An 18,156-nucleotide genomic window follows, 5' to 3' on the forward strand; every position below is an offset into this window, starting at 1 on the left:
CCTCTTCACCTCCCGGCCGCAGAATGACCTCCGCGGCTACGATGACGGAGCCTCTCCACAGCGGCTGGACCCCGCCGGCTGCGATCAGCGGAGGAACCACACCCCCTCCACTGCCCGCTGATGACGGCACTCCTCTCCCTCTGATTTTTTTTCTTTTTCCTGCATTTTTATTTTTTTTTCCAAAATCTTTTCCCGTACCCCCTGTCATGACGTCGCGTACCCCCTAGGGGTACGCGAACAATAGTTTGGGAATAACTGCTGTAGCCTTCGCTCTGAGCTGAGACATAAAACTGCTGTTTACCATCTAGTATGAGTCTAGTCTATTGATTTACATTTCTAAATTTCTATAAAAAGTGCCCTCTCCTCACTACTAATGGGTATTTCTCTGATATTCCTACAAGTGTCCCATGGTCATGCTCGCCTGTCGTCCACGATGGCCAGGGCCTACTTGTTGTAACGCTGTTGCAAAGACCCTGCTGGCTTTCATTAACGTGTTTGCAAAAACGTGCATCTTGCTGTTTAGCATCAAAACAATGCCCCCCAGATTCTTTGATTTCCTGCGACCATCTTTTCACAGTTTGCCTATGAAAGCGCCGTCTATACACCGGGCAGAGAAAAGCGAGGTTATGATCTCATCAAGAGGAAGTCGTGCAAAGGAGACGTATCCGTCCTTGACCTTTGCATAGAACAAATCTACTTTTATTGATAATAGACTAAGTTTTTTTAAGGTCTGTGTCACATAGGACAGCGTATGATGGACACAGTGTCCCACAGACAGATAATGGTCAAAGGGCCTAATGTTTAACCTCAGGGAAGTCAGCTGGGCTGTTTGAGAAATCCCAAAGTTTATTCTCTAGCCTGGATGGATTTAAACCTCACCCTGGAACCAAAAATCAACCTTTGGTTTCAAGTGTTATGAGTAGAATAGAAATGGCTGCAGTTAGCAGGACCCATTTTGTAACATTTTTAGTAACAAAAGGGCAGAAATTGCCATTATGTCTCAGTCAGTGTTCTGCAAGTCCTGTGTTTCTCTTTGAGTTCTGCTCCCCTACATTTAATATAAACCCTAAAATCAAACTGCATTTTTAAGATCTTAAAAAAATTCATCAGGCATGTCAAAGAATGAACCAATTAGCCTTTGAGGCATCATGATGAAACTTACACTGCCTGAGGGAAAACATCTCAAAGAGAATTTTATTGCTGATATAGACTCTGATCGACGATGGGTGTGTGTGTGTGTGTGTGTGTGTGTGTGTGTGTGTGTGTGTGTGTGTGTGTGTGTGTGTGTGTGTGTGTGTGTGTGTGTGTGTGTGTGTGTGTGTGTGTGTGTGTGTGCAGGTTCTGGGTGACCGCTGGGCAGCTATTTGCAGATGGACAGAGGAGCGCTGGATTCTGCTTCAGGACATCCTATTAAAGTGGCAGCACTTCACTAACGAGCAGGTACGAGTGTTAAACAAGCAGTGGGGACATCACTGAGGCAACCTTTTTGTTTTAATGTGCTACGTATAATGAGAATCCATCAACCAAACCAAATCTTCTCACATTTTTACTGCCTTTCAGAGAAAATTTGAGCTGTGCGGATATTAACAGAATTTGATGGACTCAACCCCGAATCCATAGAGGCCAGATAATTAAGATTGAGTAAATGTGTACCCAACAGTTCCAGGACTACGTACCTAACCATCTTTTCATCTCACTGTTAAATAACCATCAGAGGCAAAGGAGCAAAACTCGAGTTGAACTGCAAAATACTATCATGTAAATATGGAGGAAAATCCCACACCTGCCATCGCAGTGTTAACTAAATTATCAGTTACAGTTACAGCCGTACATGTAGATCAGGGGTCTGCGACCTTTGCAATCCAAGGAGCCGTTTTTACCCTCAGTCCAGCTGAATACAACTCATTTAGAGCGGCAGATGTTACATGACCTTTGGAAGAGAGCAGAACGTAATAGCACATAGTTTCCAATCTAATGACAAAATAGATACAACAAATATTACTGGTACTTTTAGTGTCATTCTTTTGTTGTTATTCAATTCAATTATTGCATGAAACAAACTGCATTTGGTTCATCTATATGTAAAAACAGTTGGTTCTTCATCACTTTTAGCCAAAGTTATTTAGAGCAGTGGGAGGTCTAAAGAGCCTCTTGCTGCTCCGTAGCCACAGGTTGATTTTTTTAGAATTAAACAAACTCTGCCTCACCCGCTGGTAGCCTGCAACAAGGATTTCATGTAAGTTTACTTTGAACATAACATCTTTAGGTAGGTCTACATGGCAGGTCTAACCATCTGAAAAGTGTGGCTTGCATTTCTGTTAAGCCCCCTCTACTCTCATACCCATATAGAAAATTTGGTACAGCCAATTACCTTCTAAACAGACCCAACTAGTACAAATTGGCCTCCTGTGTGTGACGTAATCTCAGTATAAAGCCATCTGTTTCTGGCCGCAGAGGTTTCTGGAAGAACTTTAGCGAACAAACAGCATCACAAAGATGAAGGAACCCAGCAGACAGGTCAGGTAGGACTTTGGAGAGGTTTAAAGTAAGGTTAGGTTATAACATTACACGCCTCAAATCTGGCCTCTGAGGGGAAAATGGCAAGAAGAACACTGGTTTAGGTGGGGAGAGGTGTAAGAAGTCTTGGTTGCAGTTTACCACAAGCTGTGTAGGGGGCGCTGTAAATATTATATTATATTATAGGTACTGATAAGACCAAACTTAACTTTATAGTGCCTCCGAAAACTATCCACCCCCTTGGCTTTTGACTTATTTTCTGTACATTCCAACTTCTAGTATAAATCTTTTAAAATCTTATTTTATGTGATCTATCTGCCAGACCTAGAATAGAATATGTTGGATAACAGCACATTCATGTTTTAGATCAGCAAGACTCAAAAGCAGAGGTTCTCCTTCCAATGGGACCGAGCTTGAACAATTTTGCAAAAAAACAATCTGCAAAATTGTGGGCCTGTGTTTGTAGAAAGTGGGTAAAAAAGTCCCCCAAAGACTTTCAGCTTTAATTTGCAACCACAGATGGTTCTACAGGTCAAAGTAGTGACTCCACGGCTGAACACCAGTGCATTTTTTTTCATTTGTAAAACACTTTAAAAGTCATGCATGAATTCCTTTTCTGGTTGGTCTATTAGTTTGTGGTTGTAAAGTGAAAAAAAGGTTCAAAATGCGCCTTATCCTGAAACTTACTGCAATTTACTGTGATTTTTCAAGCTGTATGCAAACAAAATTTCGTTCTGTACGCACTCTGTGCATGCAAAATGACAAATAAAGTGTCTAAGTCTAAGATACTTTTGTTAGGCAGATTATTAGATGGCTGCAAAACTTTTGCTCAGGGTATCTTCTAAACATAAATATAGACGCATTACCACCATGGTTCCAAACCACACACCACGGAGGCTAGGGTTTCAGTTTAAATTCAAAATGAATAGATTCTGTTTGTGTTATGGGATTTTTTACTATTATTATTAAAGCTGTTAGTGTCTATTCAGTTTTTGTGTAGGAGTGTGTTGGAGTGTAGCTTAAAAATGTGCAGGAATTGCATTTCCCCAGTGTGATCGTAGCAAGTCGAACCATTTCTGCACGGGGTGCTGCAATCATGTACCAATCCCAAACTAAACAGGCTTGAAATCGCCAAACCTTTCATCCTTTATATGCATCATCTTTTGCAGGAGCAGACATTGGGGGAAAAAGATATGAAGTGGGTTAAGATATCAGATTTGCTGATGTTTCATGAGTAATAATTGCAAAGTCTAAGATCACAAAGTTGAATTAAACATAATTAGCAAGTCAGAGTTAATTGAAATCTAAAAAATAGATTTGCATTGTAACTGCTTGCATAAATCAAATCTTTCTGCCCCAGTGGCTAATTTTTATAATTTAAAAGGAAAAATGTTTCAACATAATTATTTACTTTTACTTACTTTTAACATTTTACAATTATGCTATTGATTTTATTCATAAGTGTTTTAAAGCGATGCTTAGTTTTAAATTTTGATTTTACCCTTCTATGATGATTTTACCTGTAGCACTTTGAGATTTTTCTTAAATGTAAAGTGCATTACAAATAAAATTTATTATTATTATTATTATTTAGAGTTTTTAGTTAATTAACCCCTGAATAAATAAAATAGGGGTGTGGACCTAAAAGACATGCAGTGGTGTAAAAACCAATATCCCAAATGGTTTATTTTACTTACTTTACGTACTTTGACAACTCATGTTCTGCTGTTCTCCTGATCTTTGCTGCCAGTGTTTGTTTGACTCCTGGCTGACTCAAAAGGAGGAGCTGGTTCGCTCCATTAAGACGTCCAACCTGAAAGAGCAGGCAGAGTTAGCAGCCTGTCTACGTCGTCTTTCTGTGAGTTCTTATTGTGCCCCCAACATGTGTCACAGGCACATCAATAGAAACAGAGAGATAATATAATGAGATGGTGTAAATGGTTTGTCTGTCTGTGTATGTCTTTGACATCAGAGCCTGAAAGCAGAGCTGGAGGCGAAGCATCCCACCATGGACAAGCTGTGCTCTATGAGCCAGGATCTGCTCTTCAGTGTCAAGAACAAAGAAGTAGCCTCCAAACTGGAGGCCAGACTGGACAGCTTTGCTCAGCGTTGGGATCGTCTGGTCCAGAGTCTGGAGATGAACATCTCCCAGGTACCTTGGTCAAGCTTGATCCCGCTTTGTCATTTATGCAAAGATGGAAAAGATTTATTTAACCGTTAAACCACGTAAAACAGCCTTGATTTGAAACCTGTAAATGAGGGAGACTGATCACTTTATAGTTTCTAAAGTGATCAGTTGTGTCATGTTTAATGGAATCGTATCAATGCGCAGGCAACAGCTGTTGAACAGTGGTGATCTATCTAGTAATGAAACACAGTTTACAGAGTGGCAGGGAGACAGGAATCAGGAACGGAGGGAAACGATAAGTGGGTAAGTCGGCACAGGTGACCTGAGTGAAACAATCAGCTGCAGGAAAGGAGGGGCAACGAACTGGCAGGAGCAGAGGGAGAACTGAATCTAATAGGGAAGAAGATAATGGGCCAGACATGGGCAGAGGTGTCAAGTATCTAAGCACAAATACTTTGTTACCTAACTTACCTTATTTATACTTTACCGGAGTAATTGTTTTTTAGCCTATTTCTTACATTTTCATGCAATTATGTGTTCTTTCTACTCCCTACATTTTGAAAATAGTGTTACTTCTAATTTATTTCAGCTTGTTATCTTATTTGACATCTGTTGCCCTCATCAAGTCCTGCAGCTAAGCTTTGATGTTCATTTACGTTCTAATAATGACAAATAAGACGTTAATCATAAAGTTTGACTTTTTGCACCAATAGTTATAGGCAACCAGTCATCAGTTCTTCTGCTCCATGAAACCCATGTTGATGCTTAGCATTGTACCTATATGGTCCTTCAATATTTTGCATTGTGCTAAATAGTTCATTGTCAGTGGACATATATGTGAGTCAACATTAACATCATAATATACTATTAGTGATAGTTGCATTATAGACCTCTGTGGTGTGGGAGGTCAAAGCTTTTGTCCTTAATGGCATTTTTTATCTTAAATTACTTTAATACTTACTTTTGAAACTGGTACTTTTATACTTTTCCTTGAGTGAAAAGTTTGAGTTGATACTTCTACCTCTGCAGAAGTATTTTAAACCCAGGTATCAATATTTCTACTTGAGTAGTAAATGTGAATACTTTTAACACCTCTGGACATGGGGAAAGAATCTAACTAAACCAGGGAAGGAACAGATAACAGAACTACAAAAATACCAAAGGCCAGAAGCCAACTAAATCGGTCATTACACACTAATAGTTTAAATGACAGAACAGAAACTAAACTAAAGAAAGACAAGCTTAAAATAGGGATCTAACAGGACTACTAAAAACCATCTGAATCTAACAACTACCAGAATCTATAATTAACATAAATGCTGAACAGAAAACAGAACAAGAGACAAACAAAGGGTCTAGGGATGATATATATTATATAAAGGGCCAGATTGCAGGATCCCTGGGGAGCTAACATAAGTGATCACATCCCTGGGGATCCTGATCAGTTTAGTTTGTACTGTAGTTACATCCATCAGACAGGACAGACTCTACCCTGAGATTTCTGCCATCATTTTCTAACCCAGCATTTTCTATAACAGAGCTGAAATCTTAAAATGCCTCCCTATTACCTGCCTAGAAAATACCTTTTCTCTTTCCTTGCCTTCTTACACCTTTTCTGCTTCCTCTTAATTCATTTAAATATCTGTGACACCAAAAGGCTGTAACTTTGAGTTTTCTGCTTTGGAGTTTCTGATTGGCTGCTCACCATTTTATGCTGATCAAGCTAAAATCCACCAAGATGTGGGCTGGTGGAACCAGTGCATGTCTAGTCAGCATGTACGTTTATGCTTTAGCCTGTCTGTATAATCTTTAACTGGAGCAGCCGGTTCTTGTTTTAGTTAACATTGACTAACGAGGAGAGTATGTAGAAACTCAGGCCGTCATGATTTTTGGAATGGACCAGAACCTTTAAGTCCGAACCATTAAATTAACAAATTATGGTCAGAAGCATTAGGCCCAAAAAGCTCTGGGTTCCCGTACGGCCCATTGATCACGTGGTTTTATCAGAAAAGGTGCTATTTAGGACTAGTAGTCACACACACACACACACACACACACACACACACACACACACACACACACACACACACACACACACACACACACACACACACACACACACACACACACACCTGGACTAAAGACAGATCCATAGTTTCTTCCTGTCTGTCCAGCAGCGTGGGCCTTTTACTTGATCCTTCTCTCTTTTAATCACCTGTCCATTCTAATCAATCAGGTAATTAGGCTATTGACCTCTTCAGCCTGACACCTGGCTGTGAACACCTTCGTTTCCATGGCAGCATGGATGTTCCAGTTATTGTCCTCAGCGTTAAAACTCATCAGGCCGTGCCTTGCTGAAATAAACGTGTAGACAAAAACAAGGAAACAGTGAACGCTCTGAAACTACAGCTTGCTCACATCTGGATGTGCCCCCCCCCCCCTCTCTCTGTCTGTTTAAAAGCTGCCTGACACAGAACACATTAGTCCTCATGTTCACGTCTGTAGCTGTAGTTTCAGAAGCGATAGTTTGGCTTCCTTAGTTCAGTTTTTTAAATTTCTCCTTCGTGTTCAGCTTTCCTCAGTGGTCAGCACCACCAGCACCACCAGGCAGTCTGAGGCGACCCACTCTGTCACGGCGACCGTTACCAAGGTGACCACCAGGGAGAAGGTGTCGGCTTTGCGGCAAACTCGAGAGTCGCCGCCGCCTCAGAAGAAGAGACAAGTGGTTGTGGACTCTGAGCTGAGGAAACGGTGAGCGTGAGTCCAGACTGATGTTTGCTAACGGCGTCACATGCTGCAGGACGTTTGCTAACTCATGTCACATGTTCAGTTTCATGCACCCTTTTCTGCTCTCCCATCTCAGCCGGTAGGTGATAACACTGATCATGCTTAGGTCTGGTGCCAATGTTAGACTCTAATGAGCAAAGACCTCTGTGCTACAGTGCCATATTCACCCCCTCTACTCAGAAACCCCTAAATGAAAGCCAATGCAGAAGTCACCTAATTAGCAGTAGCAGCATTTTCTGCTCCTCATAATGCTTTGAATTTAGCAACTAGTCCATCGCATGCCCCTTGGACTACTCACTCCTTTTCTTTCAGGTTCAACCCCTCAAACTTAGAAGTGTTTTAGTGAGATTTGGTGATAGCACAACACAAAGTAGCACAAAATGTTTCAATGAGAATATCAGACTGTGGTTCACATGCAGCATGCTCTGTGTGGCAGAAAACTAATGCTGTGCCTCACTCTGGACCCCTGTGATGCACGGTGGTAGGAGCTTCATAGAAAGCTAAAGAAGGATACATAATTATCTATTTGGGGGGGGGGGGGGTAAGCAAGTGGGCCTGGGATGTCTAGAACTGGTATAACTAAAAGTTTTAGCTTTAGGAGTATCCCATTGCAGTTACCATAGCATGTTGCTGTTAGAACAGTGAAGGGAAGGTCAGTAGGCAGAGAAATGTTTAATAAAGTTGTTAGACTCTATTAAACACTTGACGAATTGTCATAAAGGCTGTACTGTATAATAAGCTGGTTTGTGATGACACATTATTGTTACAAGCAGTTTCCTATTCTCTGTTGTTGTTTTTTATTTTACCTCAGGCTAAAATCAGTGATAGAGTCTCTGCTTTGATTCTCTTCGTAATTTTAATTCTAATAATATTTATTTGATTACAGTATAACAGCCTCCATTTCTACAGTTAACACTTTGTCATTAATCTATTTTAATTATAACCCCTGTGTGTTTTTATAGTGAAATACTGAGTTTTTACCTAATTCAATACAGCATCAACGCTTCAGGAGCTTAGTTTGTCTTAAAGTAAACCAAATGAACTCTTATTTACTGCTTATCATTGGTTCCATTTATTTTTAACTAACCAGAATTATTTTTTGGGTCAAGCATGCTTCCCTTAACGTGTATTTATCTAATTTGGGCCAGACATTTAATGTGAAACTTTATTTATTTACTTTTTAAAGACTCTTCTCTCTTTTTCTCTCTTTTTTTTAAACTTTTAGCTGAAGCTTGCTTCTTTGCCAAGCAATCTCTGAAATGTATTTATGTTCAGATCTGCAGTTCTCCTGACACAAATTAACCTTTTTGAAACTCTGCCATTTATAATTTCAACCTGTTTACTTCGTACAGATAAAGAGAGTTTTAGTCACAGACTAACATTCATGATTTAGGACAAACGCACACGCAGGTCTTTTTTTTCCTCACACCGGGACCCTTGTTCCTTTTTAACAATATTGTGGCGTTTTCCACAGTAAATTTTAACAACTTTGCCACCGTCCAAAGAGGAAGTGTTCACCTTAATGCGTCCCCCGCACAACACTGCGCCTCTTTTAGTTACGCTACGTCACGTAATATTAATTTTTCTTTATTTACTTTTATATTTTTTTTACTGTTTTATACTGTTTCATACTGTTTCATTCAGTTTCATACTATTTTATACTGTTTTATAGTGGCCAGTTTCTTTTAACATCATTTACATGCACTTTCATCAAATACGGGTGGATAAGCCTGTTTTAAGGATCTTTAAGAAACCCGTAGGAGCCATTCAACCCCAATATCCACCCACCACTGGGGCTTCCTTTTTAAAACTGAGCTGTTTTTGTACAGAAACAACCTAGTTTTGATTAACAATGTTCAAAGACTTTAACCCTAAGCCGACCGCGCGCTCGTTTGTCAGAAAGGTAGCTTTAATATCGTATACAGATGAAGATCCGTTTTCCTCTGTAGATAATAATGGGCTCCAAATCATACGTTCTTAAGGCTATAGTACTCTTCAGAGGTTGGACTCTAGGCCTTTCACCTTGTACAGCTGGACGTAACTTTGTACTGACACGTTTGCAAACAGCTATCCTGAAACATTCCTTTGGCCTTAAAAGTTACAAAACTTCTGCTCACATAGCTCACATTTGTGTCTTGGAGAGGCCCTGATTGGTCAGTCTGACACCGTGATCACAGATTGCTCCCTGTGTGGCAGCACACCCATCCCTAAAGGCTGGCTCACACCGCAGGATCTCTAGCCCGATTTCTGCCCCGATCTTGCCCTACCGAGAAGCAGCGACTGTTGGTGTGTCCCCTAAAATAATTTTAAGAGATATTCCTGCTGTGTGTGGTGTGTTAAGAGCGATCGGGTCCTCTCGGTGGAACGTTGGGACTGCTCCGACCTCAAATCGGGGATATTCAACATTTTGGATTATCTTGCCCTGATATCCTAGCGTGTGTTGTGTCCCCCGATTATAAACAAGCACGCAGCCTGTTGAATGTGATGTGTAGCCAATCAGAAAACACCCAAAAAACAACAACTCACCTCTTTCTATTAGTGCAGCAAACATAGAGCCCCCGGTCACGCTGTCAACACTCCGTTAACCAACACCTTTTCTTTTTGTTACGCTTTCTTCTTTATTAAAATCAGTCCACAAACCAGTCCATGTTTAGTTACTCTGAACTCACGTTGAGCTTGGGAGGGTTTGCAGGATTTCCCGTCTGACATCTGAATAATCCTGAGTGAAATCTGTTGGTGTGTGGTGTGTTGTGCTCGCCATCAGACTGGACACCCCACACTGTACAAGCAAACCACTTTTATCTAAGATTTTTTAACGCTGTTGTTTCTCAGGCTTTGAAAATCGGCCGACTATTTTAAAGATCCTGCCGTGTGAACCAGCCTTAAGGTATTGGTCAAATGCAGAGACAAATTTCCCTTGTGTGAGGCATCATTTATTTTATTTATTCATTTATCCTGTTGAGCTGAAATGAGGCCATCTCCATTGTCAGCTTCTACCCAGTGTTGGTTAGAATAGCTGTGGGTATATTGACAATACCCACAGGTCTCAACAACTGTGTGACTGTTCCAGCCATCAACGTGGTGTACTGCTGACTCTTTAAATGGCAAACAGGCCTTAAATCAACCGGACCTGACTTTTTCTGAAAACTCTTTGATACCTATCCAGGAGTCTTTGTCAGGACGCCATCCCTGACAAAGACGACAAAGACAGTTTGCCTACAGGGAGAATCGCTCTATGGAGGGTGCTGTATCGTTAGCACTTCACTCAGCTCTGACTCATCTGCAGCATCCTAGCACCTACGTATGTTAGGATGCTATTCATGGGCTTCAGCTCAGCATCAGCACCGTGCTCCCAGACATGCTTACCCTGAAGCTCCACAACATGTGGTTATCCACTATACTCTGGTCCTGGATCAGTGACTTCCTCACCAACAGACCCAGGTGGTGAGGATGGGGAACATCTGCCCCACTGATCCTCAGGAACACCACAGGGTTGTGTCCTCAGCCCTGCTCTCTTCACCCGTCTGCCGTCCACTCCACAAACACGGTGGTAAAGTTTGCAGACAACACCACTGTAGTGGGTCTCATCTCCAACAATGATGAGACCCACTACAGGGATGAGGTCCTCAATCTGACACAGTGGAGGTCCAGGAACAACCTGATCCTGAACACCAGTCAGACCAAGGAGGTAATGATAGACTACAGGAGGCCCAGGAGGACTGAACACGCTCCTCTCCACGTACAGGGGGAGGTGGTGGAGTGTATGGACAGCATTAGATTCCTGGGCATTCACATCTCCTCTGACCTCTCCTGGACTGTGAACACCTCCCACCTGGTGAAGAAGGCCCAACAACAGCTCTTCTTCCTCAGGAAGCTGAAAAGGAGTGGACTTTCCACAAACTGCTAGAAAACTTCTACAGAGCTACCATAGAGAGCGTTTTATGTCTCAGCATAACTGTGTGATATGGGAGCTGCGCAGTCCAGGAGAGGAGGGATTTAGCACAGGTGGTGAGAACAGCGCCGTCTACAGGATTTGGACCCAATGTATGCAGAACAGGTCCGATGAAGGGCCAGACACATCTGCACTGATCCCTCTGATGTAGTCTGAGCAGTGCTTGCTGCATTGGACTACATACAGGAGACCACTTAGCTGCGCTGTGGGTGTTTTGCCTTTGAGATGAAGCTGTGTTTGTCTTAGAGTATTCTGAGGTTTGAAATTTACAGGTGTGTTGTAGTTCCTCAGAAACTCCTGACACATGTGGAATAAAAATGTTTTGTGTTTCTCTGTTTTCTCTTATGTTTATCGCAGTGTTGTTTTTTCTACTAGTTGTTTTAGCCGACATGACAAACCACATAGCTTGCGGTGATTTCCTCATGTTTTTGTGTTCTATTTCTAATTACAGATTTTGTATTGTCTCTGATTTTTATAGTTCCACATTTAACTGCTGTATACCTGCAATAAAGTTACATTAAAACTTTCAATATCTGCTGTTTAATTTCAGTTCCACGGTTCCATCTAAACATCTGAGAACTGCTATTATAAAGTTGTTGTAAATAGGAATTTTTCATTAATCTCATTCTGAAAGTGTAGCAGGTACCAAATGGCAAAGCAGCATCCACAACAAATTTGTACATCTGTATTTTTTTTTTCTAATGCACCTGATCGTTTGCTCTATCAGGTTTGACGTTGACTTCACAGAGGTCCACAGCTACATGACCCGTGGTGAGGCCATCCTGCAGAGCCCCGAGTTCTCAGTGTCACGCAAAGACGGGAGCATTCAGGAGCTGCATGACAAAGTTCTGGTAAAAAAAACAACTTTCTATTGTTGTGTGTGAGAATAGTCCCCGACAGAGCGAGATTCTGGTGAGATCAGTACTGCTGGTATCCCATTACCCAGCTGGGTCAGGAATATATTTTACATCACATTTAGCAGTCACACCTGAAAGGACTATCTGATCTTTATCTAAAGCAGGATAGTCTTCAAATATGAGAATGTCAAACATTCTTTTAAAAAAATGTTGGTACAGTGTGGAGCTATCTGGTTTAGTTTAATCAGTTTAAGTACGATATTCATGAAATATTACATAAACTCAATTTGCCAGTGAAAGCTTTTGAGCAATAGAATGCCATGTTGGACAGAAGTAAGTAAAAAATACAAGAAGATCTTGACTTTGGATGTTGCATATTATCAAATCTACACTCCTAGAGAGGGTGACCGTAAAAACACAATCAGCTGAAGGTAATTACCAAACCTGCTGTCCCAAATAACTAAACGCTGCCTTAAGTTGTTTTTGTGTCAGCCACAATGAGATGGTGAGCCAGAAAATACTTTCTTTTTATATCAGTGTGAGTTGGCACTTTATGAAAAAAGAAATGTGTGAAGCACTGGGTCGACTCTAGGAAAAGATGAGAAAGTTTAGAAGATGTACAATGTAGTCTAGATTTCTGATGTCAGCGTGGAGACAGCAGTGAGGAAAACGCTCTGGCTGAATCTTGTCGTTCTGGTCCTTAGGCTGTTTTATGAAACTAATTCTACCATGCACTACTTTATGCTGTTAATAATAAAGACATTGATGTTTGTGATTTACCATAACGTGAAAAGGCAGGAAGCCATCTCCTCCGTCATTAATTACTGCACCCACTGTGATGTGAACTTGTCAGTCTGCCTCTGCATCTTGTTCAGCATCTCTCTGTCTCCCTCTGCTACTCCCCTCTCCGCGGCTCCGTCTCCGTGCCAAAGGCCATCGACAGAGAGCGGCCAGAGAAGTACAGAAAGCTTCAGGAGGCGACGCGCACGGCGCAGACGCTCGTCGAGCAGGGTACTCGCACACCCGCATGCACACCCCGTCTGTCCCCATGGCAACGCCTCCACCTGTCCCACCCTCTCTGCTCGTCTCCATAGAAACAGCGATGGAGAAACACACAGAGAAAGGGGACATCGATGTATCTTTTTGTGTCCTCGCCCCTGTCCTTGTGTAATTGTTGGCTTCCCTGAACGCAGAGGAAAGCTCGATTTATACTCGTCTCTCATTCCAGCGTTCTGCCAGACAGAATAGTTCCCTTTGAAATGCCTTTCCCGTGCTATTTACCTTAGCAAAAGGCAAATCTAAATGAGAGGAGCACAATAAAATTCACTCATTTCTAAAGTTTTGAGGAGTTGGTCAAAGATAAGCATGTCAAAACCAATTTTTTATCATATTTTGGCATGATAGTAAAACCATGTCTACTTATATGAAAAGTAATATTACAGGAGGACACAGCCGTTGTTGCTAGCAGAGATGCATGGTGGGGTTTTTGAGAAAACATGTTTTTTTTGTTTGCTTGGTTGTTTTGTGGAATATATGCCAAAATAGACTGCTGAGTTTTTAGTGAACATTAAAGCGTGGTGTAAACATGCAGGAACCTATCGGTACGTGCCACATCTCATCTCTGCTTTCAGACTTAATTCCAGTTATAACTCAGAAATCCATCACAAATCCATATTGTACAGACAAACATGCTATGAACACACTTGAAGATGTAAAAAAATCCATCCTGTTGTTCCCGAAATGAATCTAACAGGAATGGGCACTCAGCCCATTCCTGTTAGATTTGTAGTAAAAAGGGCAGAGTTTAGGAGCATGCTGTAAATATCAGCCTAATCCTATAGCAGCATAACTATAGAGGTAGCTCAGGGTAACATGAGCCACTCTGACTAGAAGCTTTGTCACAAAGGAAAGTTTTAAGATTAGTCTTAAAAGTAGACGGGGTGTCTGCCTCACAGACCAAAACTGGGAGTTGGTTCCACAGGAGAGGAGCCTGATAGCTAAAAGATCTGCCTCCCATTCTACTTTTAGAGACTCTAGGAACCACCAGTAGAATGGGAGGAAGTTTTAGTTAAAGCTAAGAGTTTTGATAACTCAGAAAGCTCAACTGGATCTAAATAATGTAAACAGCCATCAGATTCTACAGGTACATCCAATGCTGCCTCTCTTACTTCCATTTCCCTACATTTGTTTAATTGTCTTCAAAAACCAGTCAACTAGCTGCTTTGCTGGTAAAAGAAATCTAATAGTTTGATTAGAAATACTCAAATTAGTGAAAATGGTGCATAGTGGTGAGATGAGACCTTTAATCTTACTGGTCAGGGCTTTGTGTGTGGAAGAGAACACATTTTCCTAGGTAGTAGCTGCAGTGGTCAGTGTGGCGCCCAAAGCACATAGTTTGGTGTGAAACTAGTACAGCATTTCAGAAAAAGTCAGCATTCCTGTGATTGATGGAGCCATGAATTCTCCATCAATCAATCAATCAATCAATCAATCAATCAATCAATCAATCAATCAACCAACCAATCAATCAATCAACACTTCTGACATGCTGAAAAAGAACAGAATGAAGGTTTTGGTATGGCCTAATCAAAGCCATAAGTTAAATCGGATAGATACTCAGTGACATGACCATAAACAGGTTATTGGTGCTTCAACAACCATCCCTTTAAAACAGTTCTGCAAAGAATAGTGGATCAGAATTCCTCCAAGACAGTGACCTGATTTGTTACTTATGGCAATGCTTGGATGGAATGTCTAGGTTTTATGTTTTGGGTGGAATTAGTTTTTCACAAAGGGCCAGCTTGGGTCAGATAGCTGTTGTCCCTTAAGATTAAATGCTAAACTATTTTATACATGTAGATTAGAGGGCATGAGGCCAGATGCCTGTGGTGTGTTTTCTCATCTTAACATTCCTAACCCCTCCAACTCTCTGCAGAGGGGAGCCGTGCAGACGACATCGCACAGGCAGCAGATCAGCTGAACCAGCGATGGGCGGGATTCTGTGTCCTGCTGGCGGACCGGCTGACATGGCTAGCTTACCAGACAAAGGTACACGCATGCATGCACATCCTGCAAATCCATGCTTCTACACATCAGGTCATGATAAAAATAGTTGCCGTTTTTATCATGTTGTGAAGCTATTTAGGTCTGTAAACACATGTACAGCAACAAACAACACATTCCATGGTGTCTTTATTCATTAAACAAAAAGAAAGTAGGAGAGAAAGTATCAGCCAAAAGCAAATCTCACCATTTCTACCATGGCAGCCTGTCTGGGAAATAAAGGTGTGAGTTAATACAATAAGAAGATAGAAGGACTTCAGCAATGGTCTTACAAAACCAGTTTTTGCTTCCTATTAATTTGGGAAGGGCTAAAAGTCAATTTCCAAACTATTTAAAGTGGAAGATTGCAAATGCAAAATAAATATTGCAGCTGGCAATCCTCCTAGGAGGTGATCTCCTTGCTAACTCAGCCCAGGTTCAAACCATAGATTACTGAGAGATTTTTAAAACTGCAATCGTTCCACCTCAGGCTTTACACAGTCCAGTTAGCATGCTCAACTTTGTGACCGTACAATTATAGATCACTGAACAAGAATAACTTTAAGTAGAATTCCAGGAGAAAGCACTTTTCTCTACATAATTAACGGCAGCAGGACTGGTCTGTAAAGTTGGATTTCAATGAACGAAAACACTCCGTTATGCATATTAGACTTAGAAGAACGGCTATGTAGCAGCCTTAAAGCATGTCTGTGGTTACATGGCTTGTTTTTCAGCCCCAAACACCTTACAGCCATTGGGTCCACTATAAACTCCAGTGTACACAAAAAGTATTCTCCCACTTGGCATGTTTCATGTTTTGTTGCCTCACAACCTGTATTAAAATGGATTGTGACAGTTTGCAGCATTTCATTTACAGAACATGCTGACAGCTTTGAGGATGCTTTATCCTTTTATTGTGAAGCAGACAACAGTTAGGACAAAATAGCAGAAAACTGTAGTGTGTATAACTGTTCACCCCCTCTAAAGTTAGCAGAGCCACATTTTCCAGCAGCTACAGTGGCTTTGGATCAGTTTCTGTGAGCTCACCACATCTGCCCGCTGGGATTTCTGCCCTTCCTTAAGGCAAAACTGCTCCCGCTCCTACATGTTGGATGGTTTTTGCTCATGAACTGCGATCTTCAAGTCTAAACACAGATTCTCAATTGGCTTGAGGTCTGGACTTTGACTAGGCCATTTAAATGTTACCCTTAGACCACTGGAGTGCTGCTTTAAATAGATATAACGATTTAATATCTCTCGCTGTGACGCGTGGCCAAGGTAACCAGCATCAACTGTCTTGCCGTTACCACTAATTACCACTGTCCAGGGCAACTTTGTTTTTAGAGCAGATTTCAAAGTATAATTCCTCTACAGAAAAATTAAGTAACAAAGAAAATACGCATAAAAGCCAAAAATAAATTGAAAAGACCAAACAGATCAAAACTAAAAGTGGTAAGCATTTAGTCATCATATAAAAATGTTGAAATATTCCTTTAGCTCAATAAAAAGTTAATATATGATTAAAAAAGAATCAATAAATCTCTCTTTGCTAAAATATAAAACTATATTTTTCTTCCTGATTTAAAGCTCATGTTCAGGCTTTAGGGACTCTGTCTCATCCTGTTAGAGTCTGGTCCTGAAGACACAGAAAGAAGTCAGAAGTCTCTGGCTCATAATTGACAATCATCTCAGAAATGCATTTAGGCCTAAGATTCTGAGCTTTAAGGATCATCAACAATATTTTACATTATGTCCTGTTTTTGAAACAGGAGGAGGATGCAGTGATTTATAAACTGGTTTTACTGGTCTTGGGCAGGACTCTGAAGGAGCCCGAGCTGCAAATGCCTGATTAGATTTTCTTCACGTAGGACAATCCTATTATAGATAGCTTTTTAAGGTGGCAGTAGGCTGATATTGTAACACCCTTCATGTGGATGTTCAAATTCAGGGCTGAGTCCATGATAACATTTAGGGTTATTTGCATGCCCTGCTGTGTTTAGTGTCATTGACTCTATTTAAGTGCTGACTTCTCCAGTCTTTTTTGGTGTTTTTTGGACTAAAAACAACAAAGTTAAATTGGATATTGGCCTGTAAGTTGGCGTAGGTTTACTCATATTACCTTATCTTTGTCTTTACCTTACAGCGATAAGGTAACAGAAGTAAATACAGTACCAGGCAACAAAGCACTGAACAATATTGAGCACTTAACATGCAGCTCTTTTGAAAACCACAAACATTGACTTTGTTTCCATGCCTGTTTGTGATAAACAAGTTGAAATACTGGTAAATCTTTTTTTTATGTAAATTGTGTTTGTGTGCCACAGGTGCTGGCCTTCTACAGCTTGTATGAGCAGTGTGAGCAGGCAGTGGACACCAGTGAGAACTGGCTCAAAGTCCAGGCGCCTCCAGCGTCGGACCCAGAACCTCTCAGAGTACAACTGGACCGATGTCGGGTGAGTGAGGCGACAGGAGGCCAGATTCTGTTAATGATGGTTCCTCAACTGTTCAACCCCAGAGTGTTGGACACCAACCAGTGCAAGGCCATCTCACACCACAACACTCACATTAATCTTCTCTAGCTAATGTTGTCTTACCTAAATCCATCTGCTACATTTTTATCTTCTTTGAACTTTACGTTCACAAAGTATTTTACCTGTTCAGTGTTATTTTTCATGCACCTTGTCAGCTTTATTCTATAAGTAGTTCTGTTGCTCACTGTCTTTGGCTTAGAAAACAATTCTTTTTCTTTGTAGAGCCTTTCAGTACAACATAAAAACTACTTCAACATATGCTAGTCAGTTGAACGCAGAAGCCCTGATTAAGTTAGCCTCCCCATGGTCCCAGCTGGTAAGACCGCAGTTTTGAATAGCTGT

The 18,156-nt window shown here is 41.1% G+C and overlaps 1 protein-coding gene across 16 annotated transcripts in view; it reads left to right on the forward strand.

Annotated features, from left to right (window-relative positions):
- dmd (dystrophin) overlaps positions 1-18,156 on the forward strand; it is a 311,598-nt gene that overhangs the window by 167,118 nt on the left and 126,324 nt on the right. For 15 of the 16 annotated variants that reach the window (XM_036127849.1, XM_036127856.1, XM_036127844.1 and 12 more), the window contains 8 exons: positions 1,339-1,440; positions 4,268-4,375; positions 4,490-4,669; positions 7,218-7,396; positions 12,112-12,235; positions 13,174-13,252; positions 15,177-15,289; positions 17,608-17,736. In XM_036127849.1, coding sequence (XP_035983742.1) covers positions 1,339-1,440; positions 4,268-4,375; positions 4,490-4,669; positions 7,218-7,396; positions 12,112-12,235; positions 13,174-13,252; positions 15,177-15,289; positions 17,608-17,736 — 1,014 coding nt within the window. Of the gene's footprint in view, positions 1-1,338; positions 1,441-4,267; positions 4,376-4,489; positions 4,670-7,217; positions 7,397-7,452; positions 7,512-12,111; positions 12,236-13,173; positions 13,253-15,176; positions 15,290-17,607; positions 17,737-18,156 lie in introns of those variants that run through there. The other variant, XM_036127859.1, reaches the window with a different exon arrangement.

Source organism: Fundulus heteroclitus, chromosome 24 (assembly GCF_011125445.2).
Source record: "Fundulus heteroclitus isolate FHET01 chromosome 24, MU-UCD_Fhet_4.1, whole genome shotgun sequence".
NCBI classification, from domain to species: domain Eukaryota; kingdom Metazoa; phylum Chordata; class Actinopteri; order Cyprinodontiformes; family Fundulidae; genus Fundulus; species Fundulus heteroclitus.